Source organism: Salmo salar, chromosome 05 (genome assembly GCF_965601325.2).
Source record: "Salmo salar chromosome 05, fSalSal1, whole genome shotgun sequence".
Taxonomy (NCBI): Eukaryota; Metazoa; Chordata; class Actinopteri; order Salmoniformes; family Salmonidae; genus Salmo; species Salmo salar.
The window spans coordinates 90,130,259-90,152,500 of record NC_138295.1 but is presented as its reverse complement, the minus strand read 5'-3'; the positions used below and the strand labels follow the sequence as shown (position 1 = coordinate 90,152,500).

At 44.5% G+C, this 22,242-nt stretch overlaps 1 protein-coding gene across 2 annotated transcripts in view; it reads left to right on the top strand.

Annotated features, from left to right (window-relative positions):
* The window catches only part of LOC145850525 (mdm2-binding protein), a 47,981-nt gene extending 25,754 nt beyond the window's left edge, over positions 1-22,227 (top strand). The window contains exons 13-22 of one of the 2 annotated variants that reach the window (XM_082975952.1): positions 4,019-4,132; positions 5,781-5,978; positions 7,627-7,717; positions 7,888-8,055; positions 10,695-10,790; positions 13,513-13,785; positions 18,432-18,705; positions 19,948-20,061; positions 21,556-21,621; positions 21,797-22,227. In XM_082975952.1, the coding sequence (XP_082832078.1) occupies positions 4,019-4,132; positions 5,781-5,978; positions 7,627-7,717; positions 7,888-8,055; positions 10,695-10,790; positions 13,513-13,785; positions 18,432-18,705; positions 19,948-20,061; positions 21,556-21,621; positions 21,797-21,832 (1,430 nt within the window). In that variant the 3' untranslated portion in view covers positions 21,833-22,227. The remainder of the gene's footprint in view (positions 1-4,018; positions 4,133-5,780; positions 5,979-7,626; positions 7,718-7,887; positions 8,056-10,694; positions 10,791-13,512; positions 13,786-18,431; positions 18,706-19,947; positions 20,062-21,555; positions 21,622-21,796) is intronic. The other variant, XM_082975953.1, reaches the window with a different exon arrangement.
* The last annotated feature ends 15 nt before the right edge of the window (positions 22,228-22,242 follow it).

Genomic DNA, 22,242 nt, shown 5'->3' with positions numbered 1-22,242 from the left:
ACCCTTAAGGAAAAACCTTGACTCATGAACCATTTTCCTTCTGAAAGAGAATAAAATGGAGGAACAAGCAATAGTTCCTAAAAGGTCCTGCCGTTCTGTTCTCCCTTTTTTTCTGTTTCGTTCTCTCTCTCTAGCTCTCTCTCTAGCTCTCTCTCTAGCTCTCTCTCTAGCTCTCTCTCTAGCTCTCTCTCTCTAGCTCTCTCTCTCTAGCTCTCTCTCTAGCTCTCTCTCTAGCTCTCTCTCTCTAGCTCTCTCTCTCTAGCTCTCTCTCTCTAGCTCTCTCTCTCTCTAGCTCTCTCTCTAGCTCTCTCTCTAGCTCTCTCTCTAGCTCTCTCTCTCTAGCTCTCTCTCTAGCTCTCTCTCTAGTCGCTCTCTCTCTCTAGCTCTCTCTCTAGCTCTCTCTCTCTAGCTCTCTCTCTAGCTCTCTCTCTCTAGCTCTCTCTCTAGCTCTCTCTCTAGCTCTCTCTCTAGCTCTCTCTCTAGCTCTCTCTCTAGCTCTCTCTCTAGCTCTCTCTCTAGCTCTCTCTCTAGCTCTCTCTCTAGCTCTCTCTCTCTAGCTCTCTCTCTCTAGCTCTCTCTCTAGCTCTCTCTCTAGCTCTCTCTCTAGCTCTCTCTCTCTAGCTCTCTCTCTAGCTCTCTCTCTCTAGCTCTCTCTCTCTCTAGCTCTCTCTCTAGCTCTCTCTCTAGCTCTCTCTCTAGTTCTCTCTCTAGCTCTCTCTCTCTAGCTCTCTCTCTCTAGCTCTCTCTCTCTCTCTCTCTCTCTCTCTCTAGCTCTCTCTCTATCTCTCTCTCTCTAGCTCTCTAGCTCTCTCTCTCTAGCTCTCTCTCTAGCTCTCTCTCTAGCTCTCTCTCTAGCTCTCTCTCTCTAGCTCTCTCTCTAGCTCTCTCTCTAGCTCTCTCTCTAGCTCTCTCTCTAGCTCTCTCTCTAGCTCTCTCTCTCTCTCTAGCTCTCTCTCTAGCTCTCTCTCTCTAGCTCTCTCTCTAGCTCTCTCTCTAGCTCTCTCTCTCTCTCTCTCTAGCTCTCTCTCTCTCTCTAGCTCTCTCTCTAGCTCTCTCTCTCTAGCTCTCTCTCTCTCTAGCTCTCTCTCTCTAGCTCTCTCTCTAGCTCTCTCTCTAGCTCTCTCTCTAGCTCTCTCTCTCTAGCTCTCTCTCTCTAGCTCTCTCTCTAGCTCTCTCTCTCTAGCTCTCTCTCTCTAGCTCTCTCTCTCTCTAGCTCTCTCTCTCTCTAGCTCTCTCTCTCTCTAGCTCTCTCTCTCTCTAGCTCTCTCTCTCTCTAGCTCTCTCTCTCTCTAGCTCTCTCTCTCTCTAGCTCTCTCTCTCTCTAGCTCTCTCTCTCTCTCTCTAGCTCTCTCTCTAGCTCTCTCTCTCTCTCTAGCTCTCTCTCTCTAGCTCTCTCTCTCTAGCTCTCTCTCTCTAGCTCTCTCTCTCTAGCTCTCTCTCTAGCTCTCTGTTTCGCTCTCTCTCTAGCTCTCTCTCTCTAGCTCTCTCTCTCTAGCTCTCTCTCTCTCTAGCTCTCTCTCTCTCTCTCTCTCTAGCTCTCTCTCTCTAGCTCTCTCTCTAGCTCTCTCTCTAGCTCTCCCTCTCTCTAGCTCTCTCTAGCTCTCCCTCTCTCTAGCTCTCTCTCTCTCTAGCTCTCTCTAGCTCTCTGTTTCGCTCTCTCTCTAGCTCTCTGTTTCGCTCTCTCTCTAGCTCTCTGTTTCGCTCTCTCTCTAGCTCTCTGTTTCGCTCTCTCTCTAGCTCTCTCTAGCTCTATGTTTTGCTCTCTCTAGCTCTCTCTCTCGCTCTCTCTCTCTAGCTCTCTCTCTCTAGCTCTCTCTCTAGCTCTCTCTCTAGCTCTCTCTCTAGCTCTCTCTCTAGCTCTCTCTCTAGCTCTCTGTTTCGCTCTCTGTTTCGCTCTCTGTTTCGCTCTCTCTCTAGCTCTCTCTCTAGCTCTCTCTCTAGCTCTCTCTCTCTAGCTCTCTCTCTCTAGCTCTCTCTCTCTAGCTCTCTCTCTCTAGCTCTCTCTCTCTCTAGCTCTCTCTCTCTCTAGCTCTCTCTCTCTCTAGCTCTCTCTCTAGCTCTCTCTCTCTCTCTAGCTCTCTCTCTCTAGCTCTCTCTCTCTAGCTCTCTCTCTCTCTAGCTCTCTGTTTCGCTCTCTCTCTAGCTCTCTCTCTCTAGCTCTCTCTCTCTCTCTCTCTCTAGCTCTCTCTCTCTAGCTCTCTCTCTCTAGCTCTCTCTCTAGCTCTCTCTCTAGCTCTCCCTCTCTCTAGCTCTCTCTAGCTCTCCCTCTCTCTAGCTCTCTCTCTCTCTAGCTCTCTCTAGCTCTCTCTTTCGCTCTCTCTCTAGCTCTCTGTTTCGCTCTCTCTCTAGCTCTCTGTTTCGCTCTCTCTCTAGCTCTCTGTTTCGCTCTCTCTCTAGCTCTCTCTAGCTCTATGTTTTGCTCTCTCTAGCTCTCTCTCTCGCTCTCTCTCTCTAGCTCTCTCTCTCTAGCTCTCTCTCTAGCTCTCTCTCTAGCTCTCTCTCTAGCTCTCTCTCTAGCTCTCTCTCTAGCTCTCTGTTTCGCTCTCTGTTTCGCTCTCTGTTTCGCTCTCTCTCTAGCTCTCTCTCTAGCTCTCTCTCTAGCTCTCTCTCTCTAGCTCTCTCTCTCTAGCTCTCTCTCTCTAGCTCTCTCTCTCTAGCTCTCTCTCTCTCTAGCTCTCTCTCTCTCTAGCTCTCTCTCTCTAGCTCTCTCTAGCTCTCCCTCTCTCTAGCTCTCTCTCTCTCTCGCTCTCTCTCTCTCGCTCTCTCTCTCTCTAGCTCTCTCTCTCTAGCTCTCTCTAGCTCTAACTTCCCTGTCTCCTTAATGCACTGTACTTGTATTAAACTCCCCTGTCTCCTTAATGCAGTGTACTTGTATTAAACTCCCCTGTCTCCTTAATGCAGTGTACTTGTATTAAACTCCCCTGTCTCCTTAATGCAGTGTACTTGTATTAAACTCCCCTGTCTCCTTAATGCACTGTACTTGTATTAAACTCCCCTGTCTCCTTAATGCACTGTACTTGTATTAAACTCCCCTGTCTCCTTAATGCAGTGTACTTGTATTAAACTCCCCTGTCTCCTTAATGCAGTGTACTTGTATTAAACTCTCCGTCTCCTTAATGCAGTGTACTTGTATTAATCTCCCCTGTCTCCTTAATGCAGTGTACTTGTATTAAACTCCCCTGTCTCCTTAATGCACTGTACTTGTATTAAACTCCCCTGTCTCCTTAATGCAGTGTACTTGTATTAAACTCCCCTGTCTCCTTAATGCAGTGTACTTGTATTAAACTCTCCGTCTCCTTAATGCAGTGTACTTGTATTAAACTCCCCTGTCTCCTTAATGCAGTGTACTTGTATTAAACTCCCCTGTCTCCTTAATGCAGTGTACTTGTATTAAACTCCCCTGTCTCCTTAATGCAGTGTACTTGTATTAAACTCCCCGTCTCCTTAATGCAGTGTACTTGTATTAAACTCCCCTGTCTCCTTAATGCAGTGTACTTGTATTAAACTCCCCTGTCTCCTTTGATAGCGTTTGTGTTGTCACATTCATATGAACTTCATTTGAACTCATAAGCCATGTTACCAGGTTATTGAACATCCTAAAAAGAACTCCCACATCTGAGTTATGTTGTTGCAGGTGTGTGGAAATAATGTGATTACTTCAGAGGAAAAAGAAACAGGAACACTGCTCTTACTAATGTCACTTATTCTATTCAACCTTATTAAACTCTACCCATGCAAAACCTGCTGATTTAGAAGGTCCTGTGTAGATTGTATTTTCAACCAGCAACTATCAGGAAATAACACTGATCACGTCACACTTTTTTACAGTGTTCCTTTCATCAGCTGTTGTACAATATAATACAAAACACAGTAAAAACAGAATTTTGACTGCAGTGGGCCTTTAATAAAATAAGTAGTACCAGCGAGAGCAGTGGGCAGGTTTCTCTTTTCTCTGATGTTATTGAGAAGGGTTCAGCCAATTGATTGATAAAGCAGTCCACTTGGTCTCTTCCCCCAGGTTCCACCACTACAGACTGGCTGCGCTCCCTGCCCTGTCTCCATGGAGACCAACTGCTACAGAGGGAGAGGAAGTTGGCCGAGGTGCAGACCCTGGTCCTAAAGGAGTGCCTGAGTAAGTACAACATCATCTTTTATTCATCCTTTATTTAGCCAGGTAAGTCTCGTTGAGATAAAAAAAATAAAAAATAAAAGATTTTTCAAGCGATATCATGTCTGACGCAGAATATATATTAAAATGTCTGTACTCAGCACACTCTTTCCATTTGCAGTGTACTTTATTGCTTCCAAATAGAGCCTAGCTAATGTATTTTTTTATTATTGCAGTTTATTTAACCAGGTACTTTATTGAGGACATTCTATTTGACAAAAAAACATATTTAGCATAGTTTAATAAAGCAGGTCAGTCTGTATCGTAGCCAGACAGGTAAGTGGTTCCTCCGGTATTAAAGTCAGTCTGTATCGTAGCCAGACAGGTAAGTGGTTCCTCCAGTATTAAAGTCAGTCTGTATCGTAGCCAGACAGGTAAGTGGTTCCTCCAGTATTAAAGTCAGTCTGTATCGTAGCCAGACAGGTAAGTGGTTCCTCCAGTATTAAAGTCAGTCTGTATCGTAGCCAGACAGGTAAGTGGTTCCTCCAGTATTAAAGTCAGTCTGTATCGTAGCCAGACAGGTAAGTGGTTTCTCCAGTATTAAAGTCAGTCTGTATCGTAGCCAGACAGGTAAGTGGTTCCTCCAGTATTAAAGTCAGTCTGTATCGTAGCCAGACAGGTAAGTGGTTCCAGTCTGTATCGTAGCCAGACAGGTAGGTGGTTCCTCCAGTATTAAAGTCAGTCTGTATCGTAGCCAGACAGGTAGGTGGTTCCTCCAGTATTAAAGTCAGTCTGTATCGTAGCCAGACAGGTAGGTGGTTCCTCCAGTATTAAAGTCAGTCTGTATCGTAGCCAGACAGGTAGGTGGTTCCTCCAGTATTAAAGTCAGTCTGTATCGTAGCCAGCCAGGTAAGTGGTTCCTCCAGTATTAAAGTCAGTCTGTATCGTAGCCAGACAGGTAAGTGGTTCCTCCAGTATTAAAGTCAGTCTGTATCGTAGCCAGACAGGTAAGTGGTTCCTCCAGTATTAAAGTCAGTCTGTATCGTAGCCAGACAGGTAAGTGGTTCCTCCAGTATTAAAGTCAGTCTGTGTAGCAGCCAGACAGGTAGGTGGTTCCAGTCTGTATCGTAGCCAGACAGGTAAGTGGTTCCAGTCTGTATCGTAGCCAGACAGGTAAGTGGTTCCTCCAGTATTAAAGTCAGTCTGTATCGTAGCCAGACAGGTAAGTGGTTCCTCCAGTATTAAAGTCAGTCTGTATCGTAGCCAGACAGGTAAGTGGTTCCTCCAGTATTAAAGTCAGTCTGTATCGTAGCCAGACAGGTAAGTGGTTCCTCCAGTATTAAAGTCAGTCTGTATCGTAGCCAGACAGGTAAGTGGTTCCTCCAGTATTAAAGTCAGTCTGTATCGTAGCCAGACAGGTAAGTGGTTCCTCCAGTATTAAAGTCAGTCTGTATCGTAGCCAGACAGGTAAGTGGTTCCTCCAGTATTAAAGTCAGTCTATCGTAGCCAGACAGGTAAGTGGTTCCTCCAGTATTAAAGTCAGTCTATCGTAGCCAGATAGGTAAACATTAAGCAGCCTCATGCAACAGAAACATGAGGCTCCAGCCCTGTGGGCCACCCTGGCTCGGACAAGGCTACTTACTGACTACTCTCGTTATTCCATATTGACTAGGACGTAGAGAAGAGGCAGAGAAGCCAGCTTCAATACCAGTCAATGACCTGAAGATCCTGCTCAGCCTGGCCAGAGAACAGTACCTCAAGATGCATGACTCTACCCTGCCTAAAGCCTCTACCCTGCCTAAAGACTCCAGTCTGCCCAGAGTTGAGCCCTGTGGAGCAGAGGAGGTGAACCTCACTATGAAGACTACAGGTATTCTGCTGTTCCAGTCCCTCCTTACTCCCAGTAACACAGCTCAGTAATATGTACAGGGCATTCAGAAAGTAGTGAGACCACTTGACCTTTCTCCCATTTTGTTATGTTACAGCCTTATTCTAAAATGGATGAAATTGTTTTAATCTACACACAATACCTCATAATGACAAGGCAAAAACAGGTTTTTAGAAATGTTTGCAAATGTATAAAAAATATAATAACGGACATATCACGTTTACGTAAGCATTCAGACCCTTAACTCAGTACTTTGTTGAAGCACCTTTGACAGCGATTATAAGCTTGAGTCTTCTTGGGTATGACGCTACAAGCTTGGCACACCTGTATTTGGGGAGTTTCTCCCATTCTTCTCTGCAGATCCTCTCAAGCTCTGTCAGGTTGGATGGGGAGCGTCGCTGCACAGCTATTTTCAGGTCTCTCCAGAGATGTTATATCAGGTTCAAGTCCGGGCTCTGGCTGGGCCATTCAAGGACATTCAGAGACTTATCCCGAAGCCACTCCTGCGTTGTCTTGGGCTGTGTGCTTAGGGTTGTTGTCCTGTTGGAAGGTGAACCTTTGCCCCAGTCTGAGGTGCTGAGCGCTCTTGAGCATATTTTCATCAATAATCTCTCTGTACTTTGCTCTGTTCATCTTTCCCTTGATCCTGACTTGTCTTCCAGTCCCTGTCTCTGAAAAACATTCCCACAGCACGATGCTGCCACCACCATGCTTCACCGTAGGGATGGTGCCAGGTTTCCTCCAGACGTGAGGTTTGGCATTCAGGCCAAAGAGTTCAATCTTGGTTTCATCAGACCAGACAATCTTGTTTCTCACTGTCTGAGAGTCCTTTAGGTGCCTTTTGGCCACACTATTATAAAGGCTTGATTGGTGGAGTGCTGCAGAGATAGTTGTCCTTCTGAAAGGTTCTCCCATCTCCACAGAGAAACTCTGGAGCTCTGTCAGAGTGACCATTGGGTTCTTGGTCACCTCCCTGACCAAGGCCCTTGCTCATTTTGGCCGGGCGGCCAGCTCTACGAAGAGTCTTGGTGGTTCCGAACTTCTTCCATTTAAGAATGATGGAGGCCATGGTGTTCTTGGGGACCTTCAATGCTGCAGAAATGTTTTGGTACCCTTCCCCAGATTTATGCCTCAACACAATCCTGTCTCGGAGCTGTCCGTACAATTCCTTTGGCATGGATTTGGTTTTTGCTCTGACATGCACTGTCAACTGTGGGACCTTATATAGACAGGTGTGTGCCTTTCCAAATCATCTCCAATCAATTGAATTTACCACAGGTGGACTCCAATCAAGTTGTAGAAACATCTCAAGGATGATCAATGGAAACAGGATGCACCTGAGCTCAATTTCGAAGTCTCATAGCAAAGGGTCTGAATACTTATGTAAATAGGTTATTTCTGTTTTTTATACATTTGCAAAAAAAATCTTAACTTGTTTTCGCTTTGTCATTATTGGGTATCGATTAAAAAAAAATCTATTTTAGAATAAGGCTGTAACGTAACAAAATATGGAAAAAGTCAAGGGGTCTGAATACATTCTGAAGGCACTGTATTTGCCATCTCTAAAACTGACTCCTACAAGAAACCTTGACTGAAAAAACGAAATGACTATTTTCCCATTCCAATGTAGAGTTCATTAAACACTCCCAGCATGCTGACTGGCCAGAGAGAAGTGTTCTGCAGAACTATGAGCACCTCCAGAGGACTCGTCAGAAGCTGAGGTAAACTTGAATCATGGTCTTCACATCGGTACATACATCTCTCTTCCAACAACGATAAGCAAGCAAGGTGGCTTATGGGAATAGAGAGACCGACAGTATCTTTGGTTCCTGACACGTGAGTAATTTAACCATCTCATCTTTGGTTTCCTCCTGCCTATCTCCATTCCCAGGTTTGGTCTGCTGTCTGGCGGCTCGTCTGACTGTCTGCTGGGGCCTAAGGACATCCAGGGCCAGAGAACCACCCCAGCCTTGCTGGATGCCAAAGAGCTGCTTAGACACTTCACACCTGACGGCCTGCCCACCGGAGATCTGCAGCCTCTATTAGTCCAGAGACTAGGGTAACTCTGTTTGCCCGGAGACTAGGGTAACTCTGTTAGTCCCGGAGACTAGGGTAACTCTGTTAGCCCGGAGACTAGGGTAACTCTGTTAGTCCCGGAGACTAGGGTAACTCTGTTAGTCCCGGAGACTAGGGTAACTCTGTTAGCCCGGAGACTAGGGTAACTCTGTTAGCCCGGAGACTAGGGTAACTCTGTTAGCCCGGAGACTAGGGTAACTCTGTTAGCCCGGAGACTAGGGTAACTCTGTTAGCCCGGAGACTAGGGTAACTCTGTTAGCCCGGAGACTAGGGTAACTCTGTTAGCCCGGAGACTAGGGTAACTCTGTTAGCCCGGAGACTAGGGTAACTCTGTTAGCCCGGAGACTAGGGTAACTCTATATTCCTACAAGCTCCTCTGTAATATATAACATTTTAATAGTAATGGAAAAGAATAACATGAAAAGGAACACGGTTGGATTGGATGTATATACTGTTTTTCCACCAACAACTTTAAATTGCATCATCAAATCATTGCACCTCATCCACTACCGGTTCTCTCACAATTCAGATACTTTAGAGAGTTGTTCAATTCAGATACTGTTCAATTCAGATACTGTTCAATTCAGATACTTTAGAGAGTTGTTCAATTCAGATACTGTTCAGATACTGTTCAGATACTTTAGGGAGTTGTTCAAAGGCATTGTGGTTTGACTCATTCTGTCTCTACTACAGAAAGTTGTCTAACGTATTTAGATGTGTTCTACTTTATGTACAACCTCTCTGGTCAATTTATATGTGTCTGAGTGCTCCAAAGTAGTTAACACTAACCGGGAGGAAGAGCAGCTCTGTCTTGTCGAGGTTGAGCTTGAGGTGGTGGGTGACTTGGTGTATAGAGAGAAGAGGGCCTAGAACCGAGCCCTGGGGGACACCAGTAGTGAGAGTACGCATCATATCGAAGTAAACTTGGAGTCACGCGACGATAAGGTGTGTTGTCCTCCCACTACGACTTGGGGAAACCATGCAGTTTATTAGGCTACAGATTAAATAAATGATGATGAACTTCACAGGAGTGGTTAAAGTGCACGGTGATGATACGGATAGAACAACGAGTGAAATATTTCACTGGATGTAGAAATCTGAAGCATCTGGTTGGCATTTCCGCTCACTACCAAATATGGTGATGAGAGAAAGCCCAGTGGCCGGCAGTGGGGAAAGATGGAGCAAGATAGATTTTGGCCGATATTCTGCAAATTTTCCTCATCAATGAAACATTTGATCTCAATTTCTGTTCACAAAACTAGAATCTGTTATGAACAGAGTGGACTAAGTTTTGTAGACTTTGCCCTTTGCTAAATATTTTTAGTTGTTGCGTTGTTTAGAAGGAGTGCAAGGGTGAATTGACTTATTGCACACGCGTACTTTAAGTAGGCGTTCCCTAACGGAAATATGCAAATACATGCTAGAACACACCAATGGGCTCTCGCTAGCTCATCCTTGGCTCTGCCCACTTCCTTGCTTGTTCTGCCCACTATGATTCATTTGCTCCCATTGGAAACGACAGGCTGTGGTCTATCTTGGGTTAGTTCTACAAATCTTTGGTGATGAGCTTGATGCTCCTTTCCAATAAATATCTATGGTCTTATTCTGGTGACGTGATGATCGATGCTTGACTGCCGATTTGACAAATATAAATATTCTCGCTGTTATCCATAATGATCTCGTCATGTAGACTAGCCTACCCACACAGCTGTTAGCTGGAGCGCACATACTAAGACCAGAATAGGCACATTTGCTGTTTAAAACAGTTTTTGTGACAGAAACTGATCAGTAGAGTTGGAAATACGATGGAAACACATTGAACTTTACATTTTTATTCGGTACATGAAAACTTAAACAAAGAAGTACATTTTATGTGCACTACATCATCATGTACTGATGTTTATCCGCAACAAGTCAGTTTGGTGGAAACATTATCACTGGTGGGAAAGTGCTTATATTTTCTTAATGCTGATTTTAAAATATTCGCATGAAAATCTGGATGGAAACCCAACCTGCTGTGTGTAGCTCAACAAGGGGACAATCTGTCTGTGTATGAAATTAGATTTCAGGCTTCTAATATGGAGGTAGAAATGTGTCCCGGCGCTTCAGTGTGACTCTGGGAAAATCAGTTTTGTCACCGTCTGAATCTGGAATGCCGTCAACATGTTGAATAATCTGTTTCTAACTTCCTCTTCCCTAGAGGAGAAACCACTCCGTTCAGCAGACAACTATTCAGTCAGGATGTTTCAGACACCATGTAGCGACGGTGATTTCATGTGGCTGTCTACTTCTGATATGCATTCCAATCAAAGGGTTTCGCCTAATTGAATTCCTCTGATTTATAAAGAGCCTTTATCGGATAGTGTTCTTACAGAAAGCAGAGAAGAATATTTTTTTGTCGTAATTTATGTTCATTAAAAGAAACTCAATTAAGAGGCATTCTGTCAGTTCATTAGGAAGTTGTTTTACACACTTAATCAGTTTGGGTGCGGAGGACAGGAGAGTTTAGTTTCACTTCAGATCGCTGCAGTACTGTGTGTTCTTTGCTGCAGTCCTGGATTTGAAAAGAAAATGTTCACAGCTCCTGTACAAAAATGTGTGTCTGTGTGTGTGTGTTTCCAGGGGAAATACATTCCAGATGTCTCCAGACTTGACCCCCAGGAAAGTGACCCAGATCCCCTTCAACCAAGCAGCCAGCTCCCACTACCATGGACTAGAGTAGGTATCTTTATACATACAGTAACCTACCATGGAAGATAGTAGGTATCTTTATACATACAGTAACCTACCATGGACTAGAGTAGGTATCTTTATACATACAGGAACCTACCATGGACTAGAGTAGGTATCTTTATACATACAGTAACCTACCATGGACTAGAGTAGGTATCTTTATACATACAGTAACCTACCATGGACTAGAGTAGGTATCTTTATACATACAGTAACCTACCATGGACTAGAGTAGGTATCTTTATACATACAGTAACCTACCATGGACTAGAGTAGGTATCTTTATACATACAGGAACCTACCATGGACTAGAGTAGGTATCTTTATACATACAGTAACACTACCATGGACTAGAGTAGGTATCTTTATACATACAGGAACCTACCATGGAATATAGTAGGTATCTTTATACATACAGGAACCTACCATGGACTAGAGTAGGTATCTTTATACATACAGTAACCTACCATGGACTAGAGTAGGTATCTTTATACATACAGGAACCTACCATGGACTAGAGTAGGTATCTTTATACATACAGGAACCTACCATGGACTAGAGTAGGTATCTTTATACATACAGGAACCTACCATGGACTAGAGTAGATATCTTTATACATACAGTAACCTACCATGGACTAGAGTAGATATCTTTATACATACAGGAACCTACCATGGACTAGAGTAGGTATCTTTATACATACAGTAACAGGGAACAGTGGGTTAACTGCCTTGTTCAGGGGCAGAATGACAGATTTTTACCTTGTCAGCTCAGGGATTTCGATCCAGCAACCTTTCGATTACTAGTCCAACGCTTTAACCGCCGCCCCAATCTACACATAAACCTATCCATCTCTTAGGGTAGAGGACTTGTCTCTAATCACCTGAGGGCCTGACGACACAAACTAGTTCCAGGACATATACTTGTGTAGTGTAAAGAGACTGATCTAGAGTCAACTCTCTCTTTAAGAGATGTCTCCCAAACTACCTCCTGAGGCTGATACCGCATCTGAGTGGCGATCCTTATTTTGTTAGTCTGTATACTATGGTATGTACGGTATGCTAATAGCTGCGCCAACACATGAAGCAGGAATGTGACTTTGGACATACCACATCCACGGCTACTGTTAACAGAAACGTTGCATATCTAATTTTGAAGAGAGATGGATCTCACTAGACTTATTTTACTCATGTAAACGGTACCTAATAGACTTGAACAAGTGGAGGCCTAGTCTCTCTCCCTCTTTATGCTAAATTATTCCTGATCGTTCAGTCTTTTGAATGTTGATGTTCCTTCTGGAAACCTCCCCCTGCTCTTTTATACCTTATTTACTACCAAGTACTAGCTTATTGACCGGTTATGGTCCAGACCTGTCTCTGTTTTGAATCAATAAGGTCTCCCTTCTCCCTGGGCAGGTCCTGTCTGGACGAGCAGGGCATCTGATGCAAATTTACTTCTGATCTTTCACAGTTTTTTGAATGGTGCTGATCTTCTTGTGAACCTCACCTATGACCTCTACCTACCTTATCTACTCCAGCAGACCCCTCTGTCTCTGTGTCCTGGCTCACTGTCTGACCCCTCTGTCTCTGTGTCCTGGCTCACTGTCTGACCCCTCTGTCTCTGTGTCCTGGCTCACTGTCTGACCCCTCTGTCTCTGTGTCCTGGCTCACTGTCTGACCCCTCTGTCTCTGTGTCCTGGCTCACTGTCTGACCCCTCTGTCTCTGTGTCCTGGCTCACTGTCTGACCCCTCTGTCTCTGTGTCCTGGCTCACTGTCTGACCCCTCTGTCTCTGTGTCCTGGCTCACTGTCTGACCCCTCTGTCTCTGTGTCCTGGCTCACTGTCTGACCCCTCTGTCTCTGTGTCCTGGCTCACTGTCTGACCCTCTGTGTCCTGGCTCACTGTCTGACCCCCTCTGTCTCTGTGTCCTGGCTCACTGTCTGACCCTCTGTGTCCTAGCTCACTGTCTGACCCCCTCTGTCTCTGTGTCCTGGCTCACTGTCTGACCCCTCTGTCTCTGTGTCCTGGCTCACTGTCTGACCCCTCTGTCTCTGTGTCCTGGCTCACTGTCTGACCCTCTGTGTCCTGGCTCACTGTCTGACCCCTCTGTCTCTGTGTCCTGGCTCACTGTCTGACCCCTCTGTCTCTGTGTCCTGGCTCACTGTCTGACCCCTCTGTCTCTGTGTCCTGGCTCACTGTCTGACCCCTCTGTCTCTGTGTCCTGGCTCACTGTCTGACCCCTCTGTCTCTGTGTCCTGGCTCACTGTCTGACCCCTCTGTCTCTGTGTCCTGGCTCACTGTCTGACCCCTTTGTCTCTGTGTCCTGGCTCACTGTCTGACCCCTCTGTCTCTGTGTCCTGGCTCACTGTCTGACCCCTCTGTCTCTGTGTCCTGGCTCACTGTCTGACCCCTCTGTCTCTGTGTCCTGGCTCACTGTCTGACGCTCTGTGTCCTGGCTCACTGTCTGACCCCCTCTGTCTCTGTGTCCTGGCTCACTGTCTGACCCCCTCTGTCTCTGTGTCCTGGCTCACTGTCAGCTCTTCTTCTCCCTGGTCAAGTTCTGCCGACTCATGAGAGAGACCCATCTCGTTCTGATGCTAATTTAGTCCTGATCTCAGTTTTTATCTATGATTAACTACTACCTTATTGGCTATATATCGCCCAGACTGGTCTATGTTTTGAATCACTAATTTCTTGACCCTACCCAGGTTCTGTCTGGACGAGCAGGGCCACAAGGCCTTGGACCGGGACCAGGGCTTCGTCCGTCTGCAGTCTCGTCTGATTCGCTACGAGACCCAGACCACCTGCTCCAAGGAGCCTTGTCCCGTCCCCTTCACCTTAAGCCCAGCCCCCTCGCCGGCCGTGCTGTCTGAACCAGGAAGTGTCCCGGACGGAGAGGCCCTCCTCAACTCTGACCTGCCCAGGATCAAGAGACGATCCTGGGATACAGACGCCGTCCACCCCCATAAGAGGTTAGTGAGGTTTGTATGGTCCTCTGGAGCTCAGTTGGTAGAGCATTGCTCTTGCAATGCCAGGATAGTGGGTTTGATTCCCGGGGCCACCTACACATAAAAAATGTATGCACACATGACTGTAAGTCGCTTTGGATAAAAGCGTCTGTTAAATGGCATATTAGAGACATCATGTTCTATATAGGCGAACGGTCCGTACATACAGCCTGTGGTTTAGAGCAGGTGCGAGAGGTCAAAGGTTACGTACATACAGCCTGTGGTTAGAGCAGGTGCTAGAGGTCAAAGGTTACGTACATACAGCCTGTGGTTTAGAGCAGGTGCTGGAGGTCAAAGGTTACGCACACACAGCCTGTAGTTTAGAGCAGATGCTAGAGGTCAAAGGTTACGTACATACAGCCTGTAGTTAGAGCAGGTGCTAGAGGTCAAAGGTTACGTACATACAGCCTGTGGTTAGAGCAGGTGCTAGAGGTCAAAGACTATATTCAACAGGTGTTATTTTTTTACTCTGCAGACTGATTTAAACTCCCATATTTGTTATTGAAACAACATTTCCAGCCTTAGGTTACCTAAAGTGGAACTAGGCTTGAAACCTTGTAACAATAAACTTCATAGGGGAATAGATTACAATGTGATAGTCTTCCACTACTAGGTTGTATTGGTCACCCACTATCTCTACTCCTTACATTTCATCTTGGGATGTTTGCAGTCTCAGTATATTTGATCATCAAATCCCAGATTTTATACACAGATATTTCACAGGATGAATAAATGTGAAGCATTTGCTTAGCTTTTCCACTCACTACCAAATATGGTGATTAGAGGAAGCCCAGTGGCCGGCGGTGGGGAAAGATGGAGCAAGATGGATTTTAGCCGACATTCTGTTTAATTTTTTTCATCGATTAAACATTTAATCTCAATACAGTTTTCTGTTCCCAAAACTAGAATCTGTTATGAACAGAGTGGACTAAGTTTAGTTGACTTTACCCTTTGACAAAGTTTTTTAAAATTGCATCGTTAGAAGGAGTGCAAAGGCGAATTTAGTTATTGCACACACTCACTCCACAAAGTAGGCGTTCCCTAATAGAAATTCTCTATTCCCTTTGATCAGAAACAGCAGGATTTCTCTGTTCCCTTTGATCAGAAACAACAGGATTTCTCTGTTCCCTTTGATCAGAAACAACAGGATTTCTCTGTTCCCTTTGATCAGAAACAACAGGATTTCTCTGTTCCCTTTGATCAGAAACAACAGGATTTCTCTGTTCCCTTTGATTAGAAACAGCAGGATTTCTCTGTTCCCTTTGATCAGAAACAACAGGATTTCTCTGTTCCCTTTGATCAGTAACAGCAGGATTTCTCTGTTCCCTTTATGTCAGAAACAACAGGATTTCTCTGTTCCCTTTGATCAGAAACAGCAGGATTTCTCAGTTCCCTTTGATCAGAAACAACAGGATTTCTCTGTTCCCTTTGATCAGAAACAGCAGGATTTCTCTGTTCCCTTTGATTAGAAACAGCAGGATTTCTCTGTTCCCTTTGATCAGAAACAGCAGGATTTCTCTGTTCCCTTTGATCAGAAACAACAGGATTTCTCTGTTCCCTTTGATCAGAAACAGCAGGATTTCTCTGTTCCCTTTGATCAGAAACAACAGGATTTCTCTGTTCCCTTTGATCAGAAACAACAGGATTTCTCTGTTCCCTTTGATCAGAAACAACAGGATTTCTCTGTTCCCTTTGATCAGAAACAACAGGATTTCTCTGTTCCCTTTATGTCAGAAACAACAGGATTTCTCTGTTCCCTTTGATCAGAAACAGCAGGATTTCTCAGTTCCCTTTGATCAGAAACAACAGGATTTCTCTGTTCCCTTTGATCAGAAACAGCAGGATTTCTCTGTTCCCTTTGATCAGAAACAACAGGATTTCTCTGTTCCCTTTGATCAGAAACAACAGGATTTCTCTGTTCCCTTTGATCAGAAACAACAGGATTTCTCTGTTCCCTTTGATCAGAAACAACAGGATTTCTCTGTTCCCTTTGATCAGAAACAACAGGATTTCTCTGTTCCCTTTGATCAGAAACAACAGGATTTCTCTGTTCCCTTTGATCAGAAACAGCAGGATTTCTCTGTTCCCTTTGATCAGTAACAGCAGGATTTCTCTGTTCCCTTTGATCAGAAACAGCAGGATTTCTCTGTTCCCTTTGATCAGAAACAACAGGATTTCTCTGTTCCCTTTATGTCAGAAACAACAGGATTTCTCTGTTCCCTTTGATCAGAAACAACAGGATTTCTCTGTTCCCTTTGATCAGAAACAACAGGATTTCTCTGTTCCCTTTGATCAGAAACAACAGGATTTCTCTGTTCCCTTTGATCAGTAACAGCAGGATTTCTCTGTTCCCTTTGATCAGAAACAACAGGATTTCTCTGTTCCCTTTGATCAGAAACAACAGGATTTCTCTGTTCCCTTTGATCAGAAACAACAGGATTTCTCTTCATCTTTCTAGCTCATCAGTGTTTTATCTTGGTTGTTGTTTACATGCCCCCTGGGTTAACACCAGTCATGTTCATCTATAGACTAGTTCCTAGAGAGGGCTGTCAGATCTGAGGACGGGACACCAGGATATCATTTCTCATGTCAGCAGGAGGTTTAGCAGCTCCTCAGCCTTTTAGAGCAGCAGTAGTTAACATCAAGCTGAAATGGGTTTCGTGGAAAAGTGGACAGTGTTGGTGACTTCTATGATGGTAGTAGAAAAGAAAATGGTGTTTCCGGGTTCTGAGGTATTCAGATGTGTTTGAAGTTTTTCCCCTTGAAAACTACACACACACACACACACACACACACACACACACACACACACAGACACAGACACAGACACACAGGGAGATAGTTCCCCTCTGCACTTACTGTTCTTTACGGACTGTTAATAGTTTATCGTGACTCCCTGCAGCACATTCCATTGCTGACTCTTATTGCATATACATACAGGGTTAATCCCAAATGGCACCCTATTCCCTATATAGTGCACTACTTTTGACCAGGGCCTACAGGGTAGAAGCAGTGCACTAAATAGGGAATAGGGTGCTATTTAGGATGCAGAGCCGTATAGTCTGTGGTCAGCATATTGTCTTTCAAAGTGGAACTGAATGTTAATTATTCACACATTGATACCCTTTATATGTCGTTTTATGTGAGATATAAATCTGCTGAGGAGGGTTTTATTACTCAGGTGATGTGACCAGCAGATATAAATGATGGTTTTATTACTCAGGTGATGTGACCAGCAGATATAAATGATGGTTTTATTACTCAGGTGATGTGACCAGCAGATATAAATGATGGTTTTATTACTCAGGTGATGTGACCAGCAGATATAAATGATGGTTTTATTACTCAGGTGATGTGACCTGCAGATATAAATGATGTTTTTATTACTCAGGTGATGTGACCAGCAGATATAAATGAGGGTTTTATTACTCAGGTGATGTGACCAGCAGATATAAATGATGGTTTTATTACTCAGGTGATGTGACCAGCAGATATAAATGATGGTTTTATTACTCAGGTGATGTGACCAGCAGATATAAATGATGGTTTTATTACTCAGGTGATGTGACCAGCGGATATAAATGATGGTTTTATTACTCAGGTGATGTGACCTGCAGATATAAATGAGGGTTTTATTACTCAGGTGATGTGACCAGCAGATATAAATGAGGGTTTTATTACTCAGGTGATGTGACCAGCAGATATAAATGATGGTTTTATTACTCAGGTGATGTGACCAGCAGATATAAATGATGGTTTTATTACTCAGGTGATGTGACCAGCAGATATAAATGATGGTTTTATTACTCAGGTGATGTGACCAGCAGATATAAATGATGGTTTTATTACTCAGGTGATGTGACCAGCAGATATAAATGAGGGTTTTATTACTCAGGTGATGTGACCAGCAGATATAAATGATGGTATTATTACTCAGGTGATGTGACCAGCAGATATAAATGATGGTTTTATTACTCAGGTGATGTGACCAGCAGATATAAATGATGGTTTTATTACTCAGGTGATGTGACCAGCAGATATAAATGAGGGTTTTATTACTCAGGTGATGTGACCAGCAGATATAAATGATGGTTTTATTACTCAGGTGATGTGACCTGCAGATATAAATGATGTTTTTATTACTCAGGTGATGTGACCAGCAGATATAAATGAGGGTTTTATTACTCAGGTGATGTGACCAGCAGATATAAATGAGGGTTTTATTACTCAGGTGATGTGACCAGCAGATATAACTGATAGTTTTAAAACTAATAAAACTGGAATCGATGTTTCCACAGTGAATATCAAGCGATATAACCTAGTAGGCTTAATGATGTAATATGATGTCAGCAGCAACAGGTTGATGACCCTCTACATTACTTCCCAGATGAATATCTTTAGGAGCCCTCTTGGCTACTGTATTATTACATAGTGATGAAATATGTTGTCTGTTGCCATGGAATTGAACCTTAATTGATTATGGTGACAGCTGAGGTCATTAGTAGAGTAGATTCACAGTAGTCTTTCTGGCAGAGATAGTGACACCACTTTGTCAAAAAGTATTCTGTGTGTGTGCGCGTGTCTGTGTGTGTTTAACTGTCTGTGTGTCTATTGTCCAGGCTGGCCAAGTCAGAGAGCAGTGAGTCCCTGGGCTCTGTGTGCAGTGGCAGCAGTGGAACTGATACCCACCCAGCTTTAAGAGGCTTGAGACCGCAGAAAACCAGGTCTCAGTCCTCCTCCTCTGTCTCAGCCCTGAGACTGGGCCCCCAGGGGCCAGAGAAGCCCCACCCTGACCCCCAAAACAGCCACAGAGCCCCCCAGGCCCAGGGACACAGGCAGGGACAGGCAGAGGACAAGGCCAGCAAGGAGTCTCGCTCCCAGAAACATGTCCGGGTAAGAGGCCATACTGGCGGATGGCTTATTGTACCGGTTGGGGAAATATTTCTGTTTTTGTACAGCATGTAGATATTCACAGATAGAGTATTTATCTCTATAGACAGACACACAGCATCTAGATTCATAGTCTTCCATTAGGTTATGCTGTGCTATATTGCCATATCGTAGCCCTCCACTAGGTAACTAGGACATGATGACGCTGCAGCAGATCTCTAACGACAGCGGTACATTCCTTTCTGTCCTACCATTATCCACAATGTTAAGATCCATGAGGGGCCTTCCGAGTGGCGAAGCGGTACATTCCTTTCTGTCCTACCATTATCCACAATGTTAAGATCCGTGAGGGGCCTCCCAAGTGGCGCATCGGTCTAAGGCACTGCATTGCAGTGTCACAGCCGGCCTTGACCCGGGAGACCCATGAGGCGGTCGCACAATTGGCCCAGCGTTGTCTGGGTTAGGGGAGGTTTTGGCTGACCGCGATATCCTTGTCCCATCGCGCTCTAGCGATTCATTGTGGCGGGCCGGGCGCCTGCAAGCTGGCATCCGGTCGCCAGTTGTACGGTGTTTCCTCTGACACATTGGTGCGGCTGGCTTCCGGGTTAAGCGAGCAGTGTGTCAAGAAGCAGTGCGGCTTGGTTGGGTCGTGTTTCAGAGGACGCACGGCTCTCGACCTTCGCCTCTCCTGAGTCCGTAGGGGAGTTGCAGCGATGAGACAAGACTGTAACTACCAATTGGAGAGAAAATTGGGTAAAAGTACAAAAAATAAATAAATTTAAAAAGTATCCTTGAGATAAGAGTTTCAAGGAACAAGACGTTAAGCTGTTCTGATTACTACGCAAACCCAAGCTTATAAACCACAACAAGACCAACGTGGCCCCGTGGAGAAAAATACAGGTTTATTTAGAGAAATGCATGGGATGGGCATTTGGGATGGGCAACTGGCGACCCCCCCCCCCCCCCCCCCTTTTTTTGGGGGGGGGGGGGGGTCTAAACGCTAAAACGTTTTTCTTAAAGGTGGGGGTATGGATGTGGGTACACAGACCCGCGAGCCACTGCGGCCCCCCATGATAAATTCATATTTTGGTAGCCCTCACCCCCCATCAAAGTTGCCCATCCCTGAAGTAGAGAAATGTCAATGATTCCCATTGACACACACACATTTTTTTTTTAATTTAACCTTTTATTTAACTAGGCAAGTCAGAACAGCATGCAGAGAGTTTTCTGTTGTTTCTGTTCCAGATGCTAAAAGAGGTTGTGGCGAAGACGCTGAAGCATCATGGGATCACCAGAGAAAACAAGTATCTTGCCGCCTGCAGTCAAAGACTGTTTGAAATCTCCAAATTCTATCTGAAGGTTCCTCTCCTTTTTCCTTTCTTTGAATTTGACATTTAGCACCAATCGTGAGTTAACGTGAAAACTTCAACTAGAAGTCCCTTGGCCCCTCTTTGAAAAAGTTTTCAATGACAGAATGACACCTAAGACTGTAAGACAGATTGTTAGACAGATTGTTTTATATTGCCTTGTCCTAAGCTTTTAATTTGCCCTGTTCAACTATGTTAAATAAGAGAGATAAGCTGACTGTCTGACCTGACTATAGCAGCTGACTGTTACATCATCACCCCAGAGACTATAGAGAGATAAGCTGACTGTCTGACCTGACTATAGCAGCTGACTGTTACATCATCACCCCAGAGACTATAGAGAGATAAGCTGACTGTTACATCATCACCCCAGAGACTATAGAGATAAGCTGGCTGTCTGACCTGACTATAGCAGCTGACTGTTACATCATCACCCCAGAGACTATAGAGAGATAAGCTGACTGTTACATCATCACCCCAGAGACTATAGAGATAAGCTGACTGTTACATCATCACCCCAGAGACTATAGAGAGATTAGCTGACTGTCTGACCTGACTATAGCAGCTGACTGTTACATCATCACCCCAGAGACTATAGAGAGATAAGCTGACTGTTACATCATCACCCCAGAGACTATAGAGAGATTAGCTGGCTGTCTGACCTGACTATAGCAGCTGACTGTTACATCATCACCCCAGAGACTATAGAGAGATAAGCTGACTGTCTGACCTGACTATAGCAGCTGACTGTTACATCATCACCCCAGAGACTATAGAGAGATAAGCTGACTGTCTGACCTGACTAGCAGCTGACTGTTACATCATCACCCCAGAGACTATAGAGAGATAAGCTGACTGTTACATCATCACCCCAGAGACTATAGAGAGATAAGCTGACTGTCTGACCTGACTATAGCAGCTGACTGTTACATCATCACCCCAGAGACTATAGAGAGATAAACTGACTGTTACATCATCACCCCAGAGACTATAGAGAGATAAGCTGACTGTCTGACCTGACTATAGCAGCTGACTGTTACATCATCACCCCAGAGACTATAGAGAGATAAGCTGACTGTCTGACCTGACTAGCAGCTGACTGTTACATCATCACCCCAGAGACTATAGAGAGATAAGCTGACTGTTACATCATCACCCCAGAGACTATAGAGAGATAAGCTGACTGTCTGACCTGACTATAGCAGCTGACTGTTACATCATCACCCCAGAGACTATAGAGAGATAAACTGACTGTTACATCATCACCCCAGAGACTATAGAGAGATAAGCTGACTGTTACATCATCACCCCAGAGACTATAGAGAGATAAGCTGACTGTTACATCATCACCCCAGAGACTATAGAGATAAGCTGACTGTTACATCATCACCCCAGAGACTATAGAGAGATAAGCTGACTGTTACATCATCACCCCAGAGACTATAGAGATAAGCTGGCATCACAATGTATTCCTTTTCTCCAAAAGGATCTGAAAACGTCCAGGGGCCTTCATGAGGAAATGATGAAAGCAGCCAGCAGCAATGCCAAGCAGGTAACCTGTCAACCATTTATTACATATTTTACCTTCCCCTTACCAAGGCATACTTTGAATCATGTTCTTCAGAAGTCAAGGGGTATTCAGGTAGAAATAGGTCATGAAGAGTTTGTGAATTGTATGGCTTGCAGTGTTTAAACAGAGCCATATGTTTTTATTGGTTGTATTGCAGGTCATTGACTGGGTTACGGAGAAGGCCTCTAAGTGACGAGGGAAGCTGAACGATCACCAGTGGTTTCAGACTGGTTGTTATAGTCACAGCAAACTGCAACCACCACTGGAATGTATTTCACCACAGGAAACATCAGTACAGTCTGTCAGGAAGTGAAAGTGTGATTAGCATGTTTATGTTTTAAGAACATCAGTGACTGTCAGTTGTCAGGCAGCCATTCATTAATGACATTGTTTATTTTACTGAGTTCTCTCTCATGTTGTTTTAATAGGGAATTCCAACAACTGGGACGTTTGTCTTTTAGATGTGTTTACATGGTTTATTTAACATGTGTGTATGTCTCTGTTCGTTGTAAAGCATTGGTAGAATTGTAGATATCACTATTTCTTTTAGTTGTGATGTGATGAAATATAATAAAATATGTGTTGTGATCTTGTGTGCACACT